This window comes from Sinohyriopsis cumingii, chromosome 5 (assembly GCF_028554795.1).
Source record: "Sinohyriopsis cumingii isolate HCF-2022 chromosome 5, ASM2855479v2, whole genome shotgun sequence".
In the NCBI taxonomy this organism is placed as follows: domain Eukaryota; kingdom Metazoa; phylum Mollusca; class Bivalvia; order Unionida; family Unionidae; genus Sinohyriopsis; species Sinohyriopsis cumingii.
This window is the reverse complement of record NC_142965.1, coordinates 65,119,949-65,137,931: the sequence shown is the minus strand read 5'-3', so window position 1 is coordinate 65,137,931 and position 17,983 is coordinate 65,119,949. Positions and strand designations below refer to the sequence as shown.

General features: G+C 36.4%; 1 protein-coding gene across 9 annotated transcripts in view; it reads left to right on the top strand.

The window, feature by feature from the left end:
* The window catches only part of LOC149799332 (fibronectin type-III domain-containing protein 3A-like), a 264,342-nt gene that overhangs the window by 92,418 nt on the left and 153,941 nt on the right, over positions 1–17,983 (top strand). For 3 of the 9 annotated variants that reach the window (XM_089958649.1, XM_089958647.1, XM_089958646.1), the window contains exon 1: positions 9,287–9,622. The exons of 3 other annotated variants lie outside the window; for them this stretch is intronic. In XM_089958649.1, the coding sequence (XP_089814775.1) occupies positions 9,610–9,622 (13 nt within the window). In that variant the 5' untranslated portion in view covers positions 9,287–9,609. Of the gene's footprint in view, positions 1–9,286; positions 9,623–9,690; positions 10,635–10,655; positions 10,827–17,983 lie in introns of those variants that run through there. 3 more of the 9 variants (XM_089958650.1, XM_089958648.1, XM_089958651.1) reach the window with 3 other exon arrangements.

Here is a 17,983-nt window from a genome sequence, read left to right as displayed (position 1 = left end):
TTTATGAGATGTTTTTGTGGGGATACTTTGGTGAAATGTCATGCCTGAGAATACTTGACAATATTTTTTCAAGACAGTTTGTTTAAAATGCAGGTGTGATAGCATACATAAGAATACTTACTATGGATCAATTGTGTAAGTCTGCTCTGTATGTTTTCTTTAAATGCCAGGTACTGTAAATCCTTAGCTGTATGGAGCTGCTTGGAGTAGGATTGATTTGTTTATTTGTTTGATGTTTAACCACACACCAATACATGGCAGGATATATCATGTTGAGGCAGTTGGAGTGAAGTACCTTACCAAGGAACGCACACTGGTGACTGACCTTGCTTGGTCATGGCAGGATTTCAACCTGCATATTTCTGATAATGAGTCAGACACACTAACCACTGAGTCAACATGGGTCCAACAGAGTTATTGTTTAATAATAGTTCTTAAAATGCTTTCAGTGTTCAATGTTATGAATAATCATCAACATGAGTATTCTCTTCCTCTTTCCCACACATATACTACAAGTAGGGACAAGTAACGCTGCAATTCAGTGAATCAGTCTAGTAAAATCATACGAATTCTGGTATAAATTTGTAATTTGTGTTTGGATTAATTTCCTCCTCCAAAGCTTTCTCATCTCTGTTCATAAGATTAGTATGTGTTTCTCAAAATAAGCTACTTTCTACATGTAGCTTTTCTGGCTATTTGTTGAAAGATCCGTCTTAAAAAATGTAAAGGGATACAACTCAGATTCTAATCCTGACTGGAAATGATTAGAATGGTTACATTCCTTGTTAAGTTTGTCATTTTTTTGTGTAGAACTTAACACAATATGGAATCATTTTGATAGAAAATACTTGTCAAAAGCAATTTGTTAATATTTTTCTCAAAATACTTTATGAATTTTTAAAAATAAATTTGTTCAGAGATAAAGAAAAGAAAAGATTTTAAAAAAAACACTTATTAAGATTTTGTGTGTTTGGGACCAAAGTGGGTATGTGAGAAAACTTGCCAATAGCTTCCGATGGGTTGGTGATTTATACCTGAGATCTTTGTCCACTGGATATATATTGCCTATCTTGTGCAGAAAAATGGTGTTAAACATACAACAACAGCAACGTGTATTTGATAGATTGGAATTTGCATATGGTCATAAAAAGAACATTGTTATGAATATCTTGCAAGTTATATTTATCCTTCTGATCCTTTGTAATGCTAGCCAAATTCCTCCAAAACCATCAGTATTATTAATACTTTGATCAATTTAAATAGTCTTGTAATACTCCACCACAAAATTCTGTAATGCCTTTCCATTGTTTTAAAAGTAACTTCCGGACTTAATAGAAATCTTGGAGAGATTCTCTCTCTCTCTCTCTCTCTCTCTCTCTCTCTCTCTTTCTCACACACACACACACACACACTCTTTAATATTAAAAGCTGTAAAGTTAGATCATGCATAATATTAATTAATACATGTACATTGTAAATTCAGAAACAAGACTACCTATGGTTTCATTGATGGGAGATGCATCATCTTGATTAAGCACCAAGATATTTGATAATTGCAACAGGTGCTTGATACTTAACATATTATCATCAGTGGGGGAGTCAGCCAACACAATGCTGCCAACAGGTGGTTTGTTTAATAAAATTTTGTAATTTAGGGGTTTGCCAGTGCTAAAAAGTTTGGACAGTAGATTGTTGATTGCATGGAATAGTATATGCAATTCTACTAGGATGGTTAAACAGTCTGGTTGTTCATATATTGGCTATCATCACTGTTGACAGGAAGTACACCCTCAACTCAGGAGAGGATGTGGAAGTTAACAAAATTGTCCTACTTACTATAACTATTTTAAACGTTGTTAAAAGTTTAGAAGGTTTTTCTGTTGGTCAGAAATTGGATGTGGCTTCCATAGCTGCCATACCCACATAGCTGTGATTGAAATGAAGACCCAACTTCATATGTTGTGCATGCAGTTCATGTTACACTGATACATAGCATAAGCAGCATTCTTTTAATCAGAAGGTATGGGTGTAGGACAAAATACCCTCAGGACAAAATACCCCAACCCCTTCAGCAAAATGAAAGGACATCATCCCCTTCCCTAGTCTATGTTTTTAAACATTTTAAGCAATTACAGATATACTGCCCTGTTTTGAATGGGTTATGGGAATAAAGAAGAAATGTGAAATATTATCATCAATATATTTCATTTAATTTTATTAAGGAATTTCTTGTTTATCCAATAAAATTATGTCCTGGCTTTCAAGTACTTCACAGAATATAACAATAATTATCATATTCATGAAGTAAACTTAGTTGTTGTTGTTGTTGTTGTTGTTGTAGGGTTTAATGCCATTTTTCAGCACATGATAAGCTATACATGGGGGCTGGTATTAATGGTGGAGGAAGAACCAAGAAAGAACCACCGACCCAGGAGAAGCTTTCTCACATACCCACATTAGCCGAACCTGAGACTTGAATCCATGCACACAGAGGTGAGATGGCAATGATCTGTAACGGTGAGCGCTTTAGACTCATGGTCCCAGTAAACTTGGTATTTATGATGGTGAGGTGACAGAGCACATCCACAATTATTTTCCGATCAAAACAATCATTAGGCAACTTATCTCCTTGTATGTAAGATGTGACATCTATCCTGCAAACAGTGTCTTTTATTTATTAAAGGTAAGCCACCACAACAATTAAAACGACCAAAGGCCCAAGCCGACAAACAAAGATATGTACTTGTGATGGTTTCAAAAGGCTAAACTTGGGCTTGAGGAAGTGATTATGTCCTATCTTATTTTGCTGTGGGTTATTTTGTCAAAGTAGGATTTTGACCAAGGGGATTTTGTCTGTACATCATGGACATCACCTTCAAGGACTGTCCATCTTAATGACCAATTAGATCAATCCAATTTGGCTCAACATCAACCCATGACTCGGTAGCCTATGTGGTTAGAGTGTCTGCTTCAGATGTGGGAGATCACAGGTTTGAGCCCCTGGCCAAGTCATAGCAAAGACTCCTAAAAATGATAGTTGCAGCAACCTTGCTTGGCGCTCAGCGTTAAGATGTTAGTGTTAGGACTGGTCGACCTGGTGTCAGGATAATGTGACTGGGTGGGACATGCTACATGTCTGTGACATGATGCCCCAGTGCTAGACATCACTATAAACTGCCAAACTGCAGACATCGTAGCAATATGACTGAAAATTTCTTAAAGCTACGTTAAAAATCCAAATCACACACATACACACCCAGGAGTCAAGTGGATCGATGGTCCCAGGCTAGTAAAGAAGCTGAAAGTCTTGATGTAGTAAGGCTGATTTGCATCAAAATGGTATCAAGATGTTGTGAAATTTGTGAAAGAAAGCTAATGTGTAATTATTATTATTATTATTATTATTATTAATATTATATTTGTCATTTTAAAAGTATCTATGGATATTTGACAGAAATCCCAAGTTTTATAAACTGAATAGGATCAAAGTATACAAAAAGTCTTAGCCCCACAGACTTGTCTGTCTATTAGCAGACCTATCATATCAAACTGTATGTACCTTCATGAGTCTCATTTTAATTAAATTTGAGGCTTATGGAGGTGGCACTCTACAGTTTCATACTTTACATTTTGTTTAAATGTTTTCAAAGAAAAGGAATTCCCAGGTTTTTATCACCGTTAATATCATGGTTATTTAAGACATTTTATATCCTTAGAATTGTTAAAAGAACTTTGAAATCCCTTTATTTTGGTGTGTGATTGATGGGTACACTTTGGATTATAGTATATACAACTTGATCAGATCCAAACCTGTCAAAAAACTGATACTGTGCTTGTTCAGTTTTACTTCCTGGTTAGCTGGTTGGTTGTTGTAGCTTTAATGTCATTTTTGTTAGCACACAAGAGGCTATATATGGCAGTCAGTGAAACTGGTGGAGGAAGAACTTGGGAGAAAACCCCTGGTAAGAACCGCTGGCCCACGGGAAGCTACTGGCGAGCTCTCTCACATACCTATATTGGCTGATCCTAAGACTCAAACTTCACTTCCTTGACTTCAGTGGTACAAAAATGAGCCAATAATTTTTTATTTTACTTTTTTTTAATAATTGTGTGATACATTCATTGCACTTTCAGAAGCTAGTATTGTTTGCTCTAAATGTGTTTTCCTTATTTTATTAATTGCTAAATTTTGTGTAATTTGGAGTTCAGGCTGATTTTTTTCAAGTGCATGGGAGCAGCCATTTTGGTCAGCAGTGTTATAAGATCATATAGTTATACAGTTTCCAGAGTACAATATGAAATAAATTTCAGCCAACATACGTGAAAATAGCATAAAGGTATGCCAACATTCTTTACACTGTAGGGTCACTCTATCTTCGCTAGCCAAGTTTAGATACGATAACCCTATCTACACCTTGGCAGATCGAGCAGATATTTTAGTGCTTTGTCATAGTGACATCTATTGGATCTCATGAGTTGCCTCCCTTTGTATGTAATGCCAGCTAACCATTAGCATGTAAGAGCAATACATTGTACACCGGCCGAAAATGGTGGCGGCAATTGACTTAAATAGGATACTTTGAAAGTTTAACATCGAAAGTATGACTAAGTAGCAGACAGAAGCCGTTACAGGTGTATTGGAGTGAGATGTATTTGTACAACCATGGACCAGCATGGAAAATTGCTTTTTTATCAGTACATTCAAGTTGTGTGTTACCTCTGTTTTGATCTTGTAGGAACAGTGTTCAAATTTGAACAACTTAACTTTGATTAGATGTGGTGGCTTGCTGCCTCATCAAATGAAATTCACGGACCTGACCCACAAAAATATCTGCTCCATATGCCAAGGTGTTGTTGTTGTTGTTGTAGGGTTTAGTGCCATTTTTCAGCACACGAGAGGTTAAACATGGCAGCCAGTATTAATGGTGAAGCAAGAAAATGGGAGATCCTCGGAAAGAACCACCGACCCTCATGAAGCTACTGGGAAGTTTTCTCACATACCCACATTGGCCGAATCCGAGACTCGGCCAAGAGACTCTGCCAAGGTTTAGATAGGGTCATCCCATGTGAACCTTGGTGGCTAAGGAAGATGGGGTCACTCTGTCAGAAGTAGGTGATAGAGTTCCTGTCATTTGTTACTGTCAAGTCCATATACAGTACTGACAGCATGGAACTCTCAACAAACTTGGTGATTAACAGATTTATTCAATTATCCACCATTGGGGGTTCTCTTAAACTTTTGTGTTGTTTACCAGCTGTCCAGGCCAAAACTTGCACTGAGTGAACCAGGTGAACTTTCAAGAAATTTATTAGCCAGACACCTTCCAAACCAATGGGGGTCTTTTCAGATGAGTTTATGGTAGGTTTTCAGGTTACTCTAGGCAATAGAAACTATCCTAGTATTGAATTACAGACAAGGTTCAGATAGAAATCAATAGTTTTCTTTTGCAGTCTTGTATAATATACTATGTAAAATGTTTAAGGTAGGTTAGAGTATGACTAACATCTTATAATTAATATTAAATTGCCAGAAGCACTTAGACACCCACCCACCCCATTGGAGCCTCTCCTTGTCTGAGAAGTCAGCCTATTTGGATCAACATGTGGCCAGTAAGAAAACGGAATCCAGATGTTGGAAAAAGGGTTTCTGTTGAGAATGCATCTAATGGGCTCATGTAAAGCATGCTGATTTTCAAGAAATACCAAACTTACATAAATTCTGTGGAGTTCCTTGAATAATTGAAAGCCCATTAGATTTAATTCTGTGCAGATGAATCATTATCAAAATATAACTTTGCTTAAATATTTTCACTACATCATAAACTTTGATAAACTTGCAGCATAAGTAACATACAAGTCAGAACCATCTGCAAGCTGCATAGACCTTGATCTCCCAGTGCATAATGCACTGGACCTTTGCAGTCTGTCAGTCCTGATCACTAGAACAAGCAACACACACCCAGATCTGGGAACACATTTTGCAATGGCAGATCCACATTGCTTGATTCAGTTCATTACATGTGAGTGTATGCAGCATTTGTCATTAGCTAACCTAAATAGCATTACTTGTGTATTCTTATTTATTTGTTTGTATACTTTCATCACAAAGCACACTTCAGATTCATATTTTATATCTGCTAGCTTATGAATCCAAGTTGCTTCCTTGCACAAAAACATTTTGTGTAAACTTATACAATTTTTTTTTTATACTAACAAACATATTCTAAGAATAGATATCTTGTTCATCATGTGTAATAAATAGATCTAAAATAAAGTTAAGTTCCAAAGATGGTACTAGCATCAATGTACTCCTAACAGGTGTAAAGTCTTGGAAATGACATCACTCCTGGAATAGTTCCATCTAGTCTATTTACATACCTGGTTTAACCTTGAAAGGTGACTGCTGGTTTTTAGGCTATATAGATGCCCAGAATTTAGACTGCTTCCAAAAAATAATTGCATACCGTGTAAACTCACTTGCAAACAACATAGACCCTGATCTGCCATCGCATAATGCACTGGAACTTTAGGATTTATGTTGTTTGTTCCACTTGTTAAACCCAACAAACTGCATAGAATCGAATTATGTGACAGCAGAACTGGTTCTGTACAGTTTGTAGTTGGATCTGACTCAAAAGCAAGTACATATGGTATTTAATTGATAATATGATGGATTTGAAAGTTATATTTAACATAAAGAGCACATGTAGATGCAAATCTGCACTCATCACTGACCCTGTGTCACATTTCCTTGATGCAAATCCACTGCCCACCAAACTGCATAGAATCGAATTATGTGACAGCAGAACTGGTTCTGTACAGTTTGTAGTTGGATCTGACTCAAAAGCAAGTACATATGGTATTTAATTGATAATATGATGGATTTGAAAGTTATATTTAACATAAAGAGCACATGTAGATGCAAATCTGCACTCATCACTGACCCTGTGTCACATTTCCTTGATGCAAATCCACTGCCCACCCCATCACATTTCTTTAATGCAAATCCACTGCCTTACCACCCACCTCTTGTCACTTTTGCTTGATTCAAAACCACTGCCTCACTGCCCACCCAGTCACTCTTGCTTGATACAAATCCACTACCTCACCACCCACCCCTTTGTCACTTTTCCTTAATATAGACCAGAGTGCACTTAACTAATGAGTTATGATATATGCTCATCTTTTGAACTTATTGATTTGCAGGGGAGATAAATCAATCACAACAATCACAGCTGATTATCATATTACAGCGAAACATCTTGTGACTTCATTCATTTTAAACTAAAATTTTGGTATGAAAGTTTCATGGTCTCAGACTTTTTTGTCTTTACAAAATTCACTTGTTATACCAAGAAACTGCAGTAAGATCAAACGTTTTAATATTTCCGTTGGGATTTCCGCATAAACAGGCCAATTAAATTGTATAAATAACACCAAATATCTTTAAGAGCTTACTGCACACAAACCTAACAATTTATTCCAATAGCAGCCAATAAGCTTACCAGTTTTCATCAAATAATCCTACAGTTATTCTGCCCATGCAAAGAAACATGCACACACAGACAGAGGTGAGATGGCAGTGATCCATAACAGAGAGCGCTTTAGACCACTTGGCCTCTCTGGGGGTGGGTGGGGGGGGCCCAGACAAGGGAGGAAGATAGGGAGACAAATTAACACAGAACCCTCAAAGATAGGGGTTAGTAATGTTCATACTATAGTATCAGGATCATTCCTTCATTCTTCTGAATTGACAATATATATATATATATATATATATATATATATATATATATATATATATATATCTTCAGAGTAAAAAAAATTACACTATTTATCCTGGGACACATTTTTTTCTTTCTTTCAGATTGTAAGTTTTGGGATACCTTTAAAATACTGAAATATTGAATGTCAAAAAATATGGAAAAAAGACTGCTGTGCTGCTATTGTGGTTTGTAGGCTACATAAGGAATTAATAAGTTAAATAAACAAACTTTTTTTCTGCATACACTGTATTGAATTATTACTAGACACAAAATCAGATTCAAAATTCCCCTGATAACCATTGCTACACTTGTATGGCAAGCAGACTTCACAGAAGAAATGCTGATATCTTATACAGTTTTTCTGATACAGAAATCTGTTTCCAATTTTAAACTAAACCTCAACGTTTTGTCGTGAAATTGATTTGTTAACATGCAAATTGATCACTATGTCTCCAGTCATACTCACCCTCACTTTCAACTTCTGCATCCGAATATAAATTTGAAATAAATGTGCTTTAGGTGTAGAGGCCAGGTAAAGAATATCAGTTTTGGTATAAAATCTATATTTCCTTTGAAACTGTTTCCCCTGGTTCTTCCTTCACCATTTGGGGCCCCGAGTGGCCGATTGGTCTAAAGCGCTCTTCGTTACGGATCACTGCCATCTCACCTCTGTCTGCGGCGGTTCGAGTCTAGGATTCGGCCAATGTGGGTATGTGAGAAAGCTTGCCAGTAGCTTCTCGTGGGTCGGTGGTTCTTTCCGGCGTTTTCCTGGGTTCTTCCTCCACCATTAATACTGGCTGCCATGTATAGCCTATCGCGTGCTGAAAAATGGCGTTAAACCCCACAACAACAACAACAACAACAATCCTCCACCATTTATACTGGCTGCCATGTATAGCCTATCCTGTGCTGAAAATGGCATTAAACCCTACAACAACAATAACAAGTTACTGTTGTTTTGTGAGCGCTAAAAACTAAATAGCCCTTTAATTAATTTACATAAACACAAATAGCTGGATTTGTTTTCCTGCTACATAGGCCAGAGGTGAATCTGAGAGACAAAGGATTTATGTCCATAAGGTGATTTGGCATGAGTGTGCTGCATAAGTGTGTTCCTGTAACATTTATTGAATGCTTGGAGAAGTATGGGGTGGGGGCAAAAGTACCTGTGTATTTTTTTAATGTTGGAACAGAAGACATTGTCACAGCTAGCACATCACTCAGTCATACATGTGGTCAGTAGATATAGCCATGTCCAGCTCAAAGGCATGTTGTACAGGTGAGTAAGTGTTATTCTTTTGTGAACTTGCAAGTCAGTGTGTTTTATGTGAATGAATCAAGGATTTAATTTATCACTGGGGCTTGCCCAATACACAAATACCATACCTTACTAAGCCTGGACCATAATTCCTACCCAGTACTGCAGCCACTAGTACATACCTGTCATAATTATATGCATGTCTACATAGCTTACAGGGGGAGGTACAAAAATATATCCAGTTGTGTATGTCTGCTGTGGTTTTGTGGGTCAACACAGAGGCTATGTCAGCCAGTCTTGCTCCAGCTGTTTTCTGTGTTCATGGTATGTTTGTATATAGACTGGTGGACTGTCTTCACCAATACAGTAAAGGTCCCATTCTTTGTGGAGAGTGCATGTAAAGGGGTGCTTAACCCTGACTGGAATTTGGAGTGTAAAACAAGCTTGTGAAAACACAGTGTCTTTATCTCTCAGCTTGTCTGTTTTCTACACTACATCTGTGTATTCAAACAATATCCTAGGATTTCAGGAGATCAAATGTGATTCTGTACATATGGGAATTGGATTTTATGAAGATAAAAAAGCATGATAGTGCATTGTAGGTATATTATTTGCACTAATTTACTGTACAGATAAATAATATATTTAATGGGTGATCATGTAGAAATGTTGAAGAAAGAAAATTGAAGTATCTGTTATTTTCATGCTGTTTTATTTACTGTAATTCTTGAATCTATCTTGCAATGTTTTCAATAACTGTAGAGTGTATGTGATTTGGATTTTTAATGTAGCTTTAACAATCTTGGTCATATTGCTACGATGTCTACATCTTGGCAGTTTATAGTGATGTCTCAGCACTGGGGTATCATGCCTCAGACATGTGGCATCATGACCCACCCAGTCACATTATCCTGACACCAGGCCGACCAGTCGTAACACTAACACTAACTTCTTACTGCTGAGTGCCAATCGAGGCAGCTGCTAGTACCATTTGTATAAGTCTTTGGCATGACTTAGCCAGGGTTCGAAACCCATAACCTCCTGCCTCTTATACAGATGCTCTGATCACTTAGGCCAACAGAACAATCTCTATAAGTGTCGAGACATTTTTGTAAAAATTAAGCAGTATATGAATGAGTTCAAAATAAGTGGTCAGTTTAACAATGTAAATTTTTAATGCCCAGAAATCAACACTTTTGCATTATCTGTCCATATGTATACAGTCATGCAGCATATTTGTAGAAATGTTCCAACTGTTTACATGTGGTCAGCCTGTATTTATTACAGGTGGAAATGAGTCATATGTTATGAATTATGATAAGCATATATAAAACTGGAAAAGAAAATGTCTGGGGTTAGGTGGGGAAAAAAAGGAAGAAGAAAAGATAGACTTGATTTCCTGTTATTACACAACAGATATGCTAGGAGTGGTGAAATTAAGAAAACTATCTTCACAGCTCATTGCCTCTTGACTGCTTCAGGCTAAATTCATATACCAGTCAAGAAGCATTACCAGGCTATCACCGATTGGTCTTTGTTTTTACTCCTTGGTAATTTGTTTTCATATCCTCCTCAGTAATTTTCCCTAATGGATTGGAATGGATTTGGGGGTAGGTGCACTGAAAAAATATTTGATTTATAACTTGTACTTTTTATATAAATCAGAACATATATTAAATTCAGAATATTGGTAATTAATAAATAAACCAGATTATTATTTTAATGATAGTGAAGTAAATTAGGTCTCGATGACAAATCTAGAGGAACAACAACACTTGAACAGTGATCAGATTGAGTAAATTGTAAGTCATTTTATCTGTTCATTTGCATAGTTTAAATGGAATGCTGACTAGTGTCACTTTTTTATAACAAATGCAGATTGATATTATTATCATTACAATTATTTGAAACAATATTTATCTTTGTTTTGTTTTTCCTTTTTTTTCTACTGTAACTATTTAGCTGGGTCTGAAATACATACCATCCTTTTATGGGATTGGCTCTTAAATGTAGAAATGATGATGTTATTAGAGGGGGACCTACCATAATTACTTTGTTTTCAGAGTTGTACTTTTTATATTTACACCTACATCATAAAGAGAGGTGGGGGGAGGGTGTAATTTATTTGAGAGGTTTAGGTAATAGAAATCATAGCGATAGCTGTTCAAAATATTTGTACCCTTCATAGCAGAAGCTGTTTGTAGGATAAGTCAGAATAGAGAATTTATTTTATTGTATAATCGTACTTTTTGTTTTGTTTTGCATGTCGGCGGTGCGTTTTCTTTAATGGTTTTTATTGCTTGTGAATTGTAACTATTCCTTTACAGTTATGAAACAATTTTCAATGAATTCAATGAATTTTCGGCTTTACTGTATATGTTTTACAAATGAAATATTGTTAGCTCACAAATCTCTTATTATAATATTTAGTTTTGGATGGGTTTGATTTTGTTTGGTGTTTGAACACTTAAAGAATGTGTTCTGCAGATACAGTATAAGATTCCTTTCCTAAAAGACACCAGATTTGCCAGTCTGGGTTTATCAAATAATATAGACCACAAAAACTTAAGAAATGGTCTGTTGTCCATTGTCTATCCTCCCAGTAACACTAGTTTGTTATTGTTGCTTCTCCTTGTCATGAAACTGTATGTATACACACATTCCTCCCAAGGTCTAGCTGGTCCTGAATTAGAATGCCACTTCTTAGACAAATCCAGTATGACCCAAGCAGTGGTAATCTGGAATTGATGGTTATATCAGGATTGGGTTTTCATTTCAAGATGGCTTACTATGTCAAGTGTGTCCTAAATGAAAAGGATGCTGATTTGATATCCAATATGGCCACCATACCTTCCATTCTGAAAATCTTAATATAGCTACTTTGACCAGAAAGTCATAGTGACATTGGGTTTTCACCAGAAGACTCCTTATGATGTCTACTAGTTGGACTGAAATGAAATGATGCTCTGACCTCCAGGATAGCTACAATGGTTGCCATCTTGAAAATCTTGATTGCTACTCTTGATTGCTACTCCTCTTGGATAGATGGTTATACTGAAATGGAGTTTTCATCAAAATCTTCTTATGATATCTAGTCCTAGATTAAAATAGTGTCAATCTGATATTTGCTATATCGACTCATGCTACACAGAGTCCTACCAATGTGGAGTTTTCACTGGAAGACTTAGGATATATAGTTGGTTATAAATGAATATGTTACTGAACTGACATTTAATATGAGCATTATGATGGCCATCTTGTGTACATGTATGTGTGTATGTGATTTGGATTTTTAGCATAGCTTTAATAATTTTCTAGTCATATCACTACGATGTCTGCAGTGTGGCAATTTATTGTAATGCCTAGCACTGGGGCATCATACCACAAACATGTAGCATGATGTCCCACCCTTTCACATTATCCTGACACCAGGCCAACCAGTCCTAACACTAGCCTCTATGCTGAGCACCAAGTGAGGCAGCTGCTGATACCATTTTTATAAGTCTTTGGTATGACTTGGCCAGGGATTGAACCCACAACCTCCTGCATCCAAGGTGGATGCTCTAACCACTAGGCCACTGGAGCGGTTGATGGCCATCTTGAAAATCTTGTCACTATTGGTCCTGAATGGGAGGCCATTATTAACATGGGTTTTTACCAAAAGACTTTTTATGTCTAATTCATCTGAAATGGATCAGTTAGATTTGGAATATTAATTTTTGAAGATAGCTGTTTCATAATTTTAGTCATATCACTATGATGTCTGCATTCTGGCAGTTTATATCGGTCTGTCTCAGGGGCACCCGATGCTGCAGACATGTAGCGTCATGTCCCACCCAGTCACATTATCCTGACACCAGGTCAACCAATCCTAACACTAACCTCTTACAGCTGAGCACCAAGCAAGGTTGTTGCTACCACTTTGATTTATAGGAGTCTTTGGTATGACTTGGCTAGGGGCTCAAACATGTGATCTCCTGCGTCTGAGGCAGACACTCTAACCACATAGGCTACCTGAGTCCAGGTTTCATCCTAATGTTCATATTGGTGCTGATATTGCATCAAATATATCTGCCACAATGGCCAATTTGAAAATCTTATTATTGCTTAAGAATATCAGAAATAGTTTTGACACTCATTAGTTAGTAAGAAGAAATTTTCTTATCTTGGAAAGAATTGACATATTTTACAAAATAAGCACGGAAGGTTCATTTTTAGGCTGCAGTGCTGGACTTTAAATGAGTGGACTATGGACTTGGATATTTGCCAGACCTGAGGTCAGATCAGGAGCCATGGTGTATCTTTCTGCAAAGTCTTTTAGTCCTATTGCTTCAACACTAAACAGTATTTCATGCACTGATGTGCTGTCATTTTTGTTTTGTTAGTGTTAACAAACTGTGAGACATTGGTAATGTTGGCATGGTCATTATCATTGTTAACATTCTGTATTAAAATGTTGTTGTTGGCTTTTGTTTGATTTGCTTTTGCTTTATTTTGCTTCTTGTTTTTGTTTTATTTTACCAGCAGCTCAGGTATTGCTGAGGCTTTAGGGCACATGGACACACAACATAGCAGCTTTTCTAAGATAAAACGATGGTAGGATTTGAACCTGCATACTTTTGGTTGCAGTTTGGCATGTTAACTACTGATCTTTTTGGTTCCATCATCTATTTTTGCCAAGTACAACATGCTGCAGAGTGAATCAGGGCTTTGTGAAATCCAGAGCCTTCAGATTTTCTTTGAGGGTATTTTGTGGCCATCCTTGAATATCTTGTCACTACTTCTGAATGGATGGTTACATCAACATGGAGTTTTTACTAAAAGACTTCATATCATGTCTAGTTGATCCTGAAAGGAAAATAGTGCCCAATCTTAAGTCCAGTATGGCTACCACAGAAGCCATCATGAAAATAATCTTATCACAACTCCTCCTGAGCAGAAAGTTATACTGATATTTGCTTTTCACCGAAAGACTTCTAATAATATCCAGTTAATTCATAAATGCACAAGATGCATATGTGGCCATCTTGAAAATCTTGTTTTTGCTACTCCTTTAAAAGGAGGAAGGTCCTTTTGATGTAAGAGTTTCATTAAAAGAGTTCTGACTGTACCTACTTGGTCTTAAATAACCTTCAATCTGGGCATCATGTTGGCTGTTTGAAAATATCAACTCTACTGCCAAATGAATCGCATTATCAGCAAGGGGGTTTCGCAAACAGACTTGTGATATCTAGTTGGTCCTAAATTAAAATTACGCCAGTCATACATCTGATATGACTGCCAGTGCCATGATGGCTGTCTTGAAAACCTTGTTGTCACTAATCCCCCTGCATGGGTGGTCATTACATAGGATTTTGATAAAAAGACTTATATGATGTCTATTTTGTCCTAAATGAAAATGAAGTCAATCTAAAATTCAATATGCCTACCACAACATCTTGTTTGTGAATATCAAAGTCGAATATACAATTCTGCGGTTTAAAAGAAGATTGTCTTATTTGAATTCCTGGAAATTCTTTTCATCCAGTAGAGCATCAATCACTTCAGGGTACTTGTGTTTTTTATTACAATGTTTATTAAAAGTTTGTGATTATATTGTTGCATAAAAGTTTGTCAGGTTTGATAAATAAGATACAGTACTCGGTGGCCAAGTGTTCTAAAGCTTATGAATTTAAGTAAGATATAGTACTCGGTGGCCAAGTGTTCTAAAGCTTATGAATTTAAGTAAGATATAGTACTCGGTGGCCAAGTGTTCTAAAGCTTATGAATTTAAGTAAGATATAGTACTCGGTGGCCAAGTGTTCTAAAGCTTATGAATTTAAGTAAGATATAGTACTCGGTGGCCAAATGTTCTAAAGCTTATGAATTTACTGATCACTGCCATCTCACCTGTGTTTGCATTGGTTCAAGTCTCAGGCTTGGCCCTGAATGTGGCTATGTGAGAACAATGCCAGTAGTTTCCCATTGGTCAGTTGTTCTTACCGGCATTTCCTGTGTTCTTCCACCACTAATTGACTAACTGACCATCATCTGTAGCCTATCTTGTGCTGAGGAGTGGTGTTACACCCAAAACAACAACAACAATTTGCAGGTGAGAGACATGTTCTGAATAAACTGATTGCTCAGTTAGTAGAACAATTGGCTTGTAATACATGGGTCACAAATTTCTTACCTACCCAGGCCAGCTAAAATCAGCGATCTGAGTGTTGTGGGAAGAGGTACTTAGCTCCCATTTCCTTTGCATGAAACAATGCCAGTATTGTGTTTAAAGTGTCTTTAAATGCCAACCAATCACTAAGTAACTGTTGCTTTTCTTAACATTTACTTATTGAGATACCAAATGGTAAAAGGTTTATTTTCTAAACAGACATGGTATGCTTTATTCAACAATGTACTACCTTCTCTGGTTAATGTGGTGGCCAACAGGATGTGACTTTTAAAATAAGGAGACATTCACAATACCAGTTAATCTCTGTCTGAAAATTTACATCGTCATCTGTATGAGGAAAAGTACAAAACCTGGATCCTGATTTAAAACATTAAAAAACGTGGAAAACTTGGAATTTTAATTTCAATAGGTGTTAGCAATTATTGTTGTCTGTGATATAAATTCCATGAAATAACATACATCCCCTTATCCAACTTGATCATTAAGGACAGACCTTATATTATTTGAATAAAAGAATGAATTTCACTCAGTGGTGGAAAAGAATGAAGGACAATATCTGTGCCAACTTTCAGTAGAAAGAATTAAAAGTTCAGATTTCTGCCAGTTTCTTTCATGGCATTTCCTTTATTGAGCCAGTACTTCAGTGGCACTGCAGACAGCTTGTCTGTACAAGTTTGTTAAATAAGTCTTAAAATGAGTTTCAGTCGCAGAGATAGACACCCCTTGCTGATTGAAAATGCCAAAATTTGCAAAAGGAAAATTCGTACTTTTTTATATGCTTGGGGAAAATTGTAATTTCAGTTCTTTTCTGCCAAGTTATTGCATTTTGATGCTCAGCATCTGTGATAATGTTGACCCAGTATGGATGTCATATATACAGTGTGACCCCGCTATAGCATGCTCCATTATAACATGAATTTGGATAATACACAAGTGTGACGTGGCTCCCAAATTTTCATATATATTTTAAACAGAAGATTCTTTCTTTCATAAGTATAAGAAAATAAAGTTTAAAAAGTTGATTACCATTTGGGGAGGATATTGCATATGAAGTTTAATATTAGACGATTGTGGCATGGCCTTGAAATTTCATGCACATGTATTTCTCTTGTACACAAAAAAATATAGTTTTTTTCTTCTTAAAAGTACAAAAAATAATGTGCAAAAATGTTTATTCAGGGGTCATGTATGATGTTGGGCTTTGCTAATGTCATAAATTGCGAACATTTTCCTTACTGGCAACAAAGTATATAATTTGGAATATGTTTGGGTTTTATTAACTTTTATATTGTTGACATTGTTGGCTGTTTGAACTTTATACACAGTTTTTGGGTTTGGAGTGGAGCAATACAGAAGCACCATCAAAGGGGGCCGCAAACTTCACTGGAATCTACCTGTTGTTACATGAGCTAATCTTTGTTCATATTGACAAACCTTCTTAACAGTGCATTGTTATATCATAATCCGCTTATACTGACATTTGGTCTGGGTACTGTAAACTTTTTTTGTTGTTGTTGTTCTTGACATTTATGGAAGCTGAGATCAAACATACAAGGTACTAATTTAAAATCCATCTTTCAGATAAAATAGTGGCCACATGCTAGTAGTTAATATATTTATGTCAAACTGACCTTGTGTTTGGATGTTAAGGAAAATCCCTCTTCTCAGTGTTTTACAATTATTTGATGTTGCTGCCACAGTAAGAAACAGGCATTTGTTTGGTCCTCCAAAGTTATCCTGTAGCGATGACTTTAGAGACTTTTGTCAAAGTATGTCAGCACCAAACTTTATTACAAGCAATGCAATCTGGTTGTTTTTTGCATTTTACAAGGTGACTGGAACACGTTTATTGTGCTGTGAAAGTTTCATTTTTGAAGGAGAAAAAATGCTCATGATCACAACAAATAGCAGCATACCGGTAAAACACAAATTTAATTTCCAATCATTTCAAACCATAGAGATCTGGCCGTCAAGTTAACTGAAGATGGTATCTCGCAAAGATGTTTGTCAAACTTTTTTAATTTGTTGACGTTTTTATTTCCTTATGAATAGCCTCATTCCCTGGTTAGCCTGGATAAGATGACAGCTGTCCCCACTGACGAAGGCCAATTTAAGTACATGTACATATAGCATATAAACAGTTATAGCCACATGCTACTGGCAACATTATTGTTGTGAAATGATTAGTGATCTTCAGATATATATCAAATGAGGATTTCCAATTTTTTTATATACATGTTACTTGTGTTTGCTAATGGGATGTGACTGATGATATTTTACCATTTGCAACGATAAAAACCATTACAATAGTGTTGATACTTGTATAATGACAGTCTATTTTTTAGCTGTACTGGCATAGTCCAGAAGAGCTTATGGAATGCTCTCTTTTCTGTCATCTTGTCATTCATCCATCTGTCCATTAGCATAAGATCATTTCAAAAAAATTATCACTACTGCTTTGAAACAACTTGTATGATTGCCATGAAACTATTTTACAGACATTTTCAACCCATGGTCTAGTTGACACTTGTGCTGTTCAGACATCCAGTGTGGCCACCACAGCAGCCATATTGAAAACCTTAATACTATTCCTCTTGAATGAGTGGTCTTATGAACATGGGGTTTTCAGTAAAAGTCTTCATATGACGTCTAGCTGCAGAGATCTTGGAAACGCTTAATTACGCGTATTTGGACGCCAACTTTTTATCTGAGATGCAGAAAATCACTGAGGCAGGAGTTCTCCGTATGCATGTAATAGGTGTGCGGGAAAATTCAAAGACTTGCCAGTCC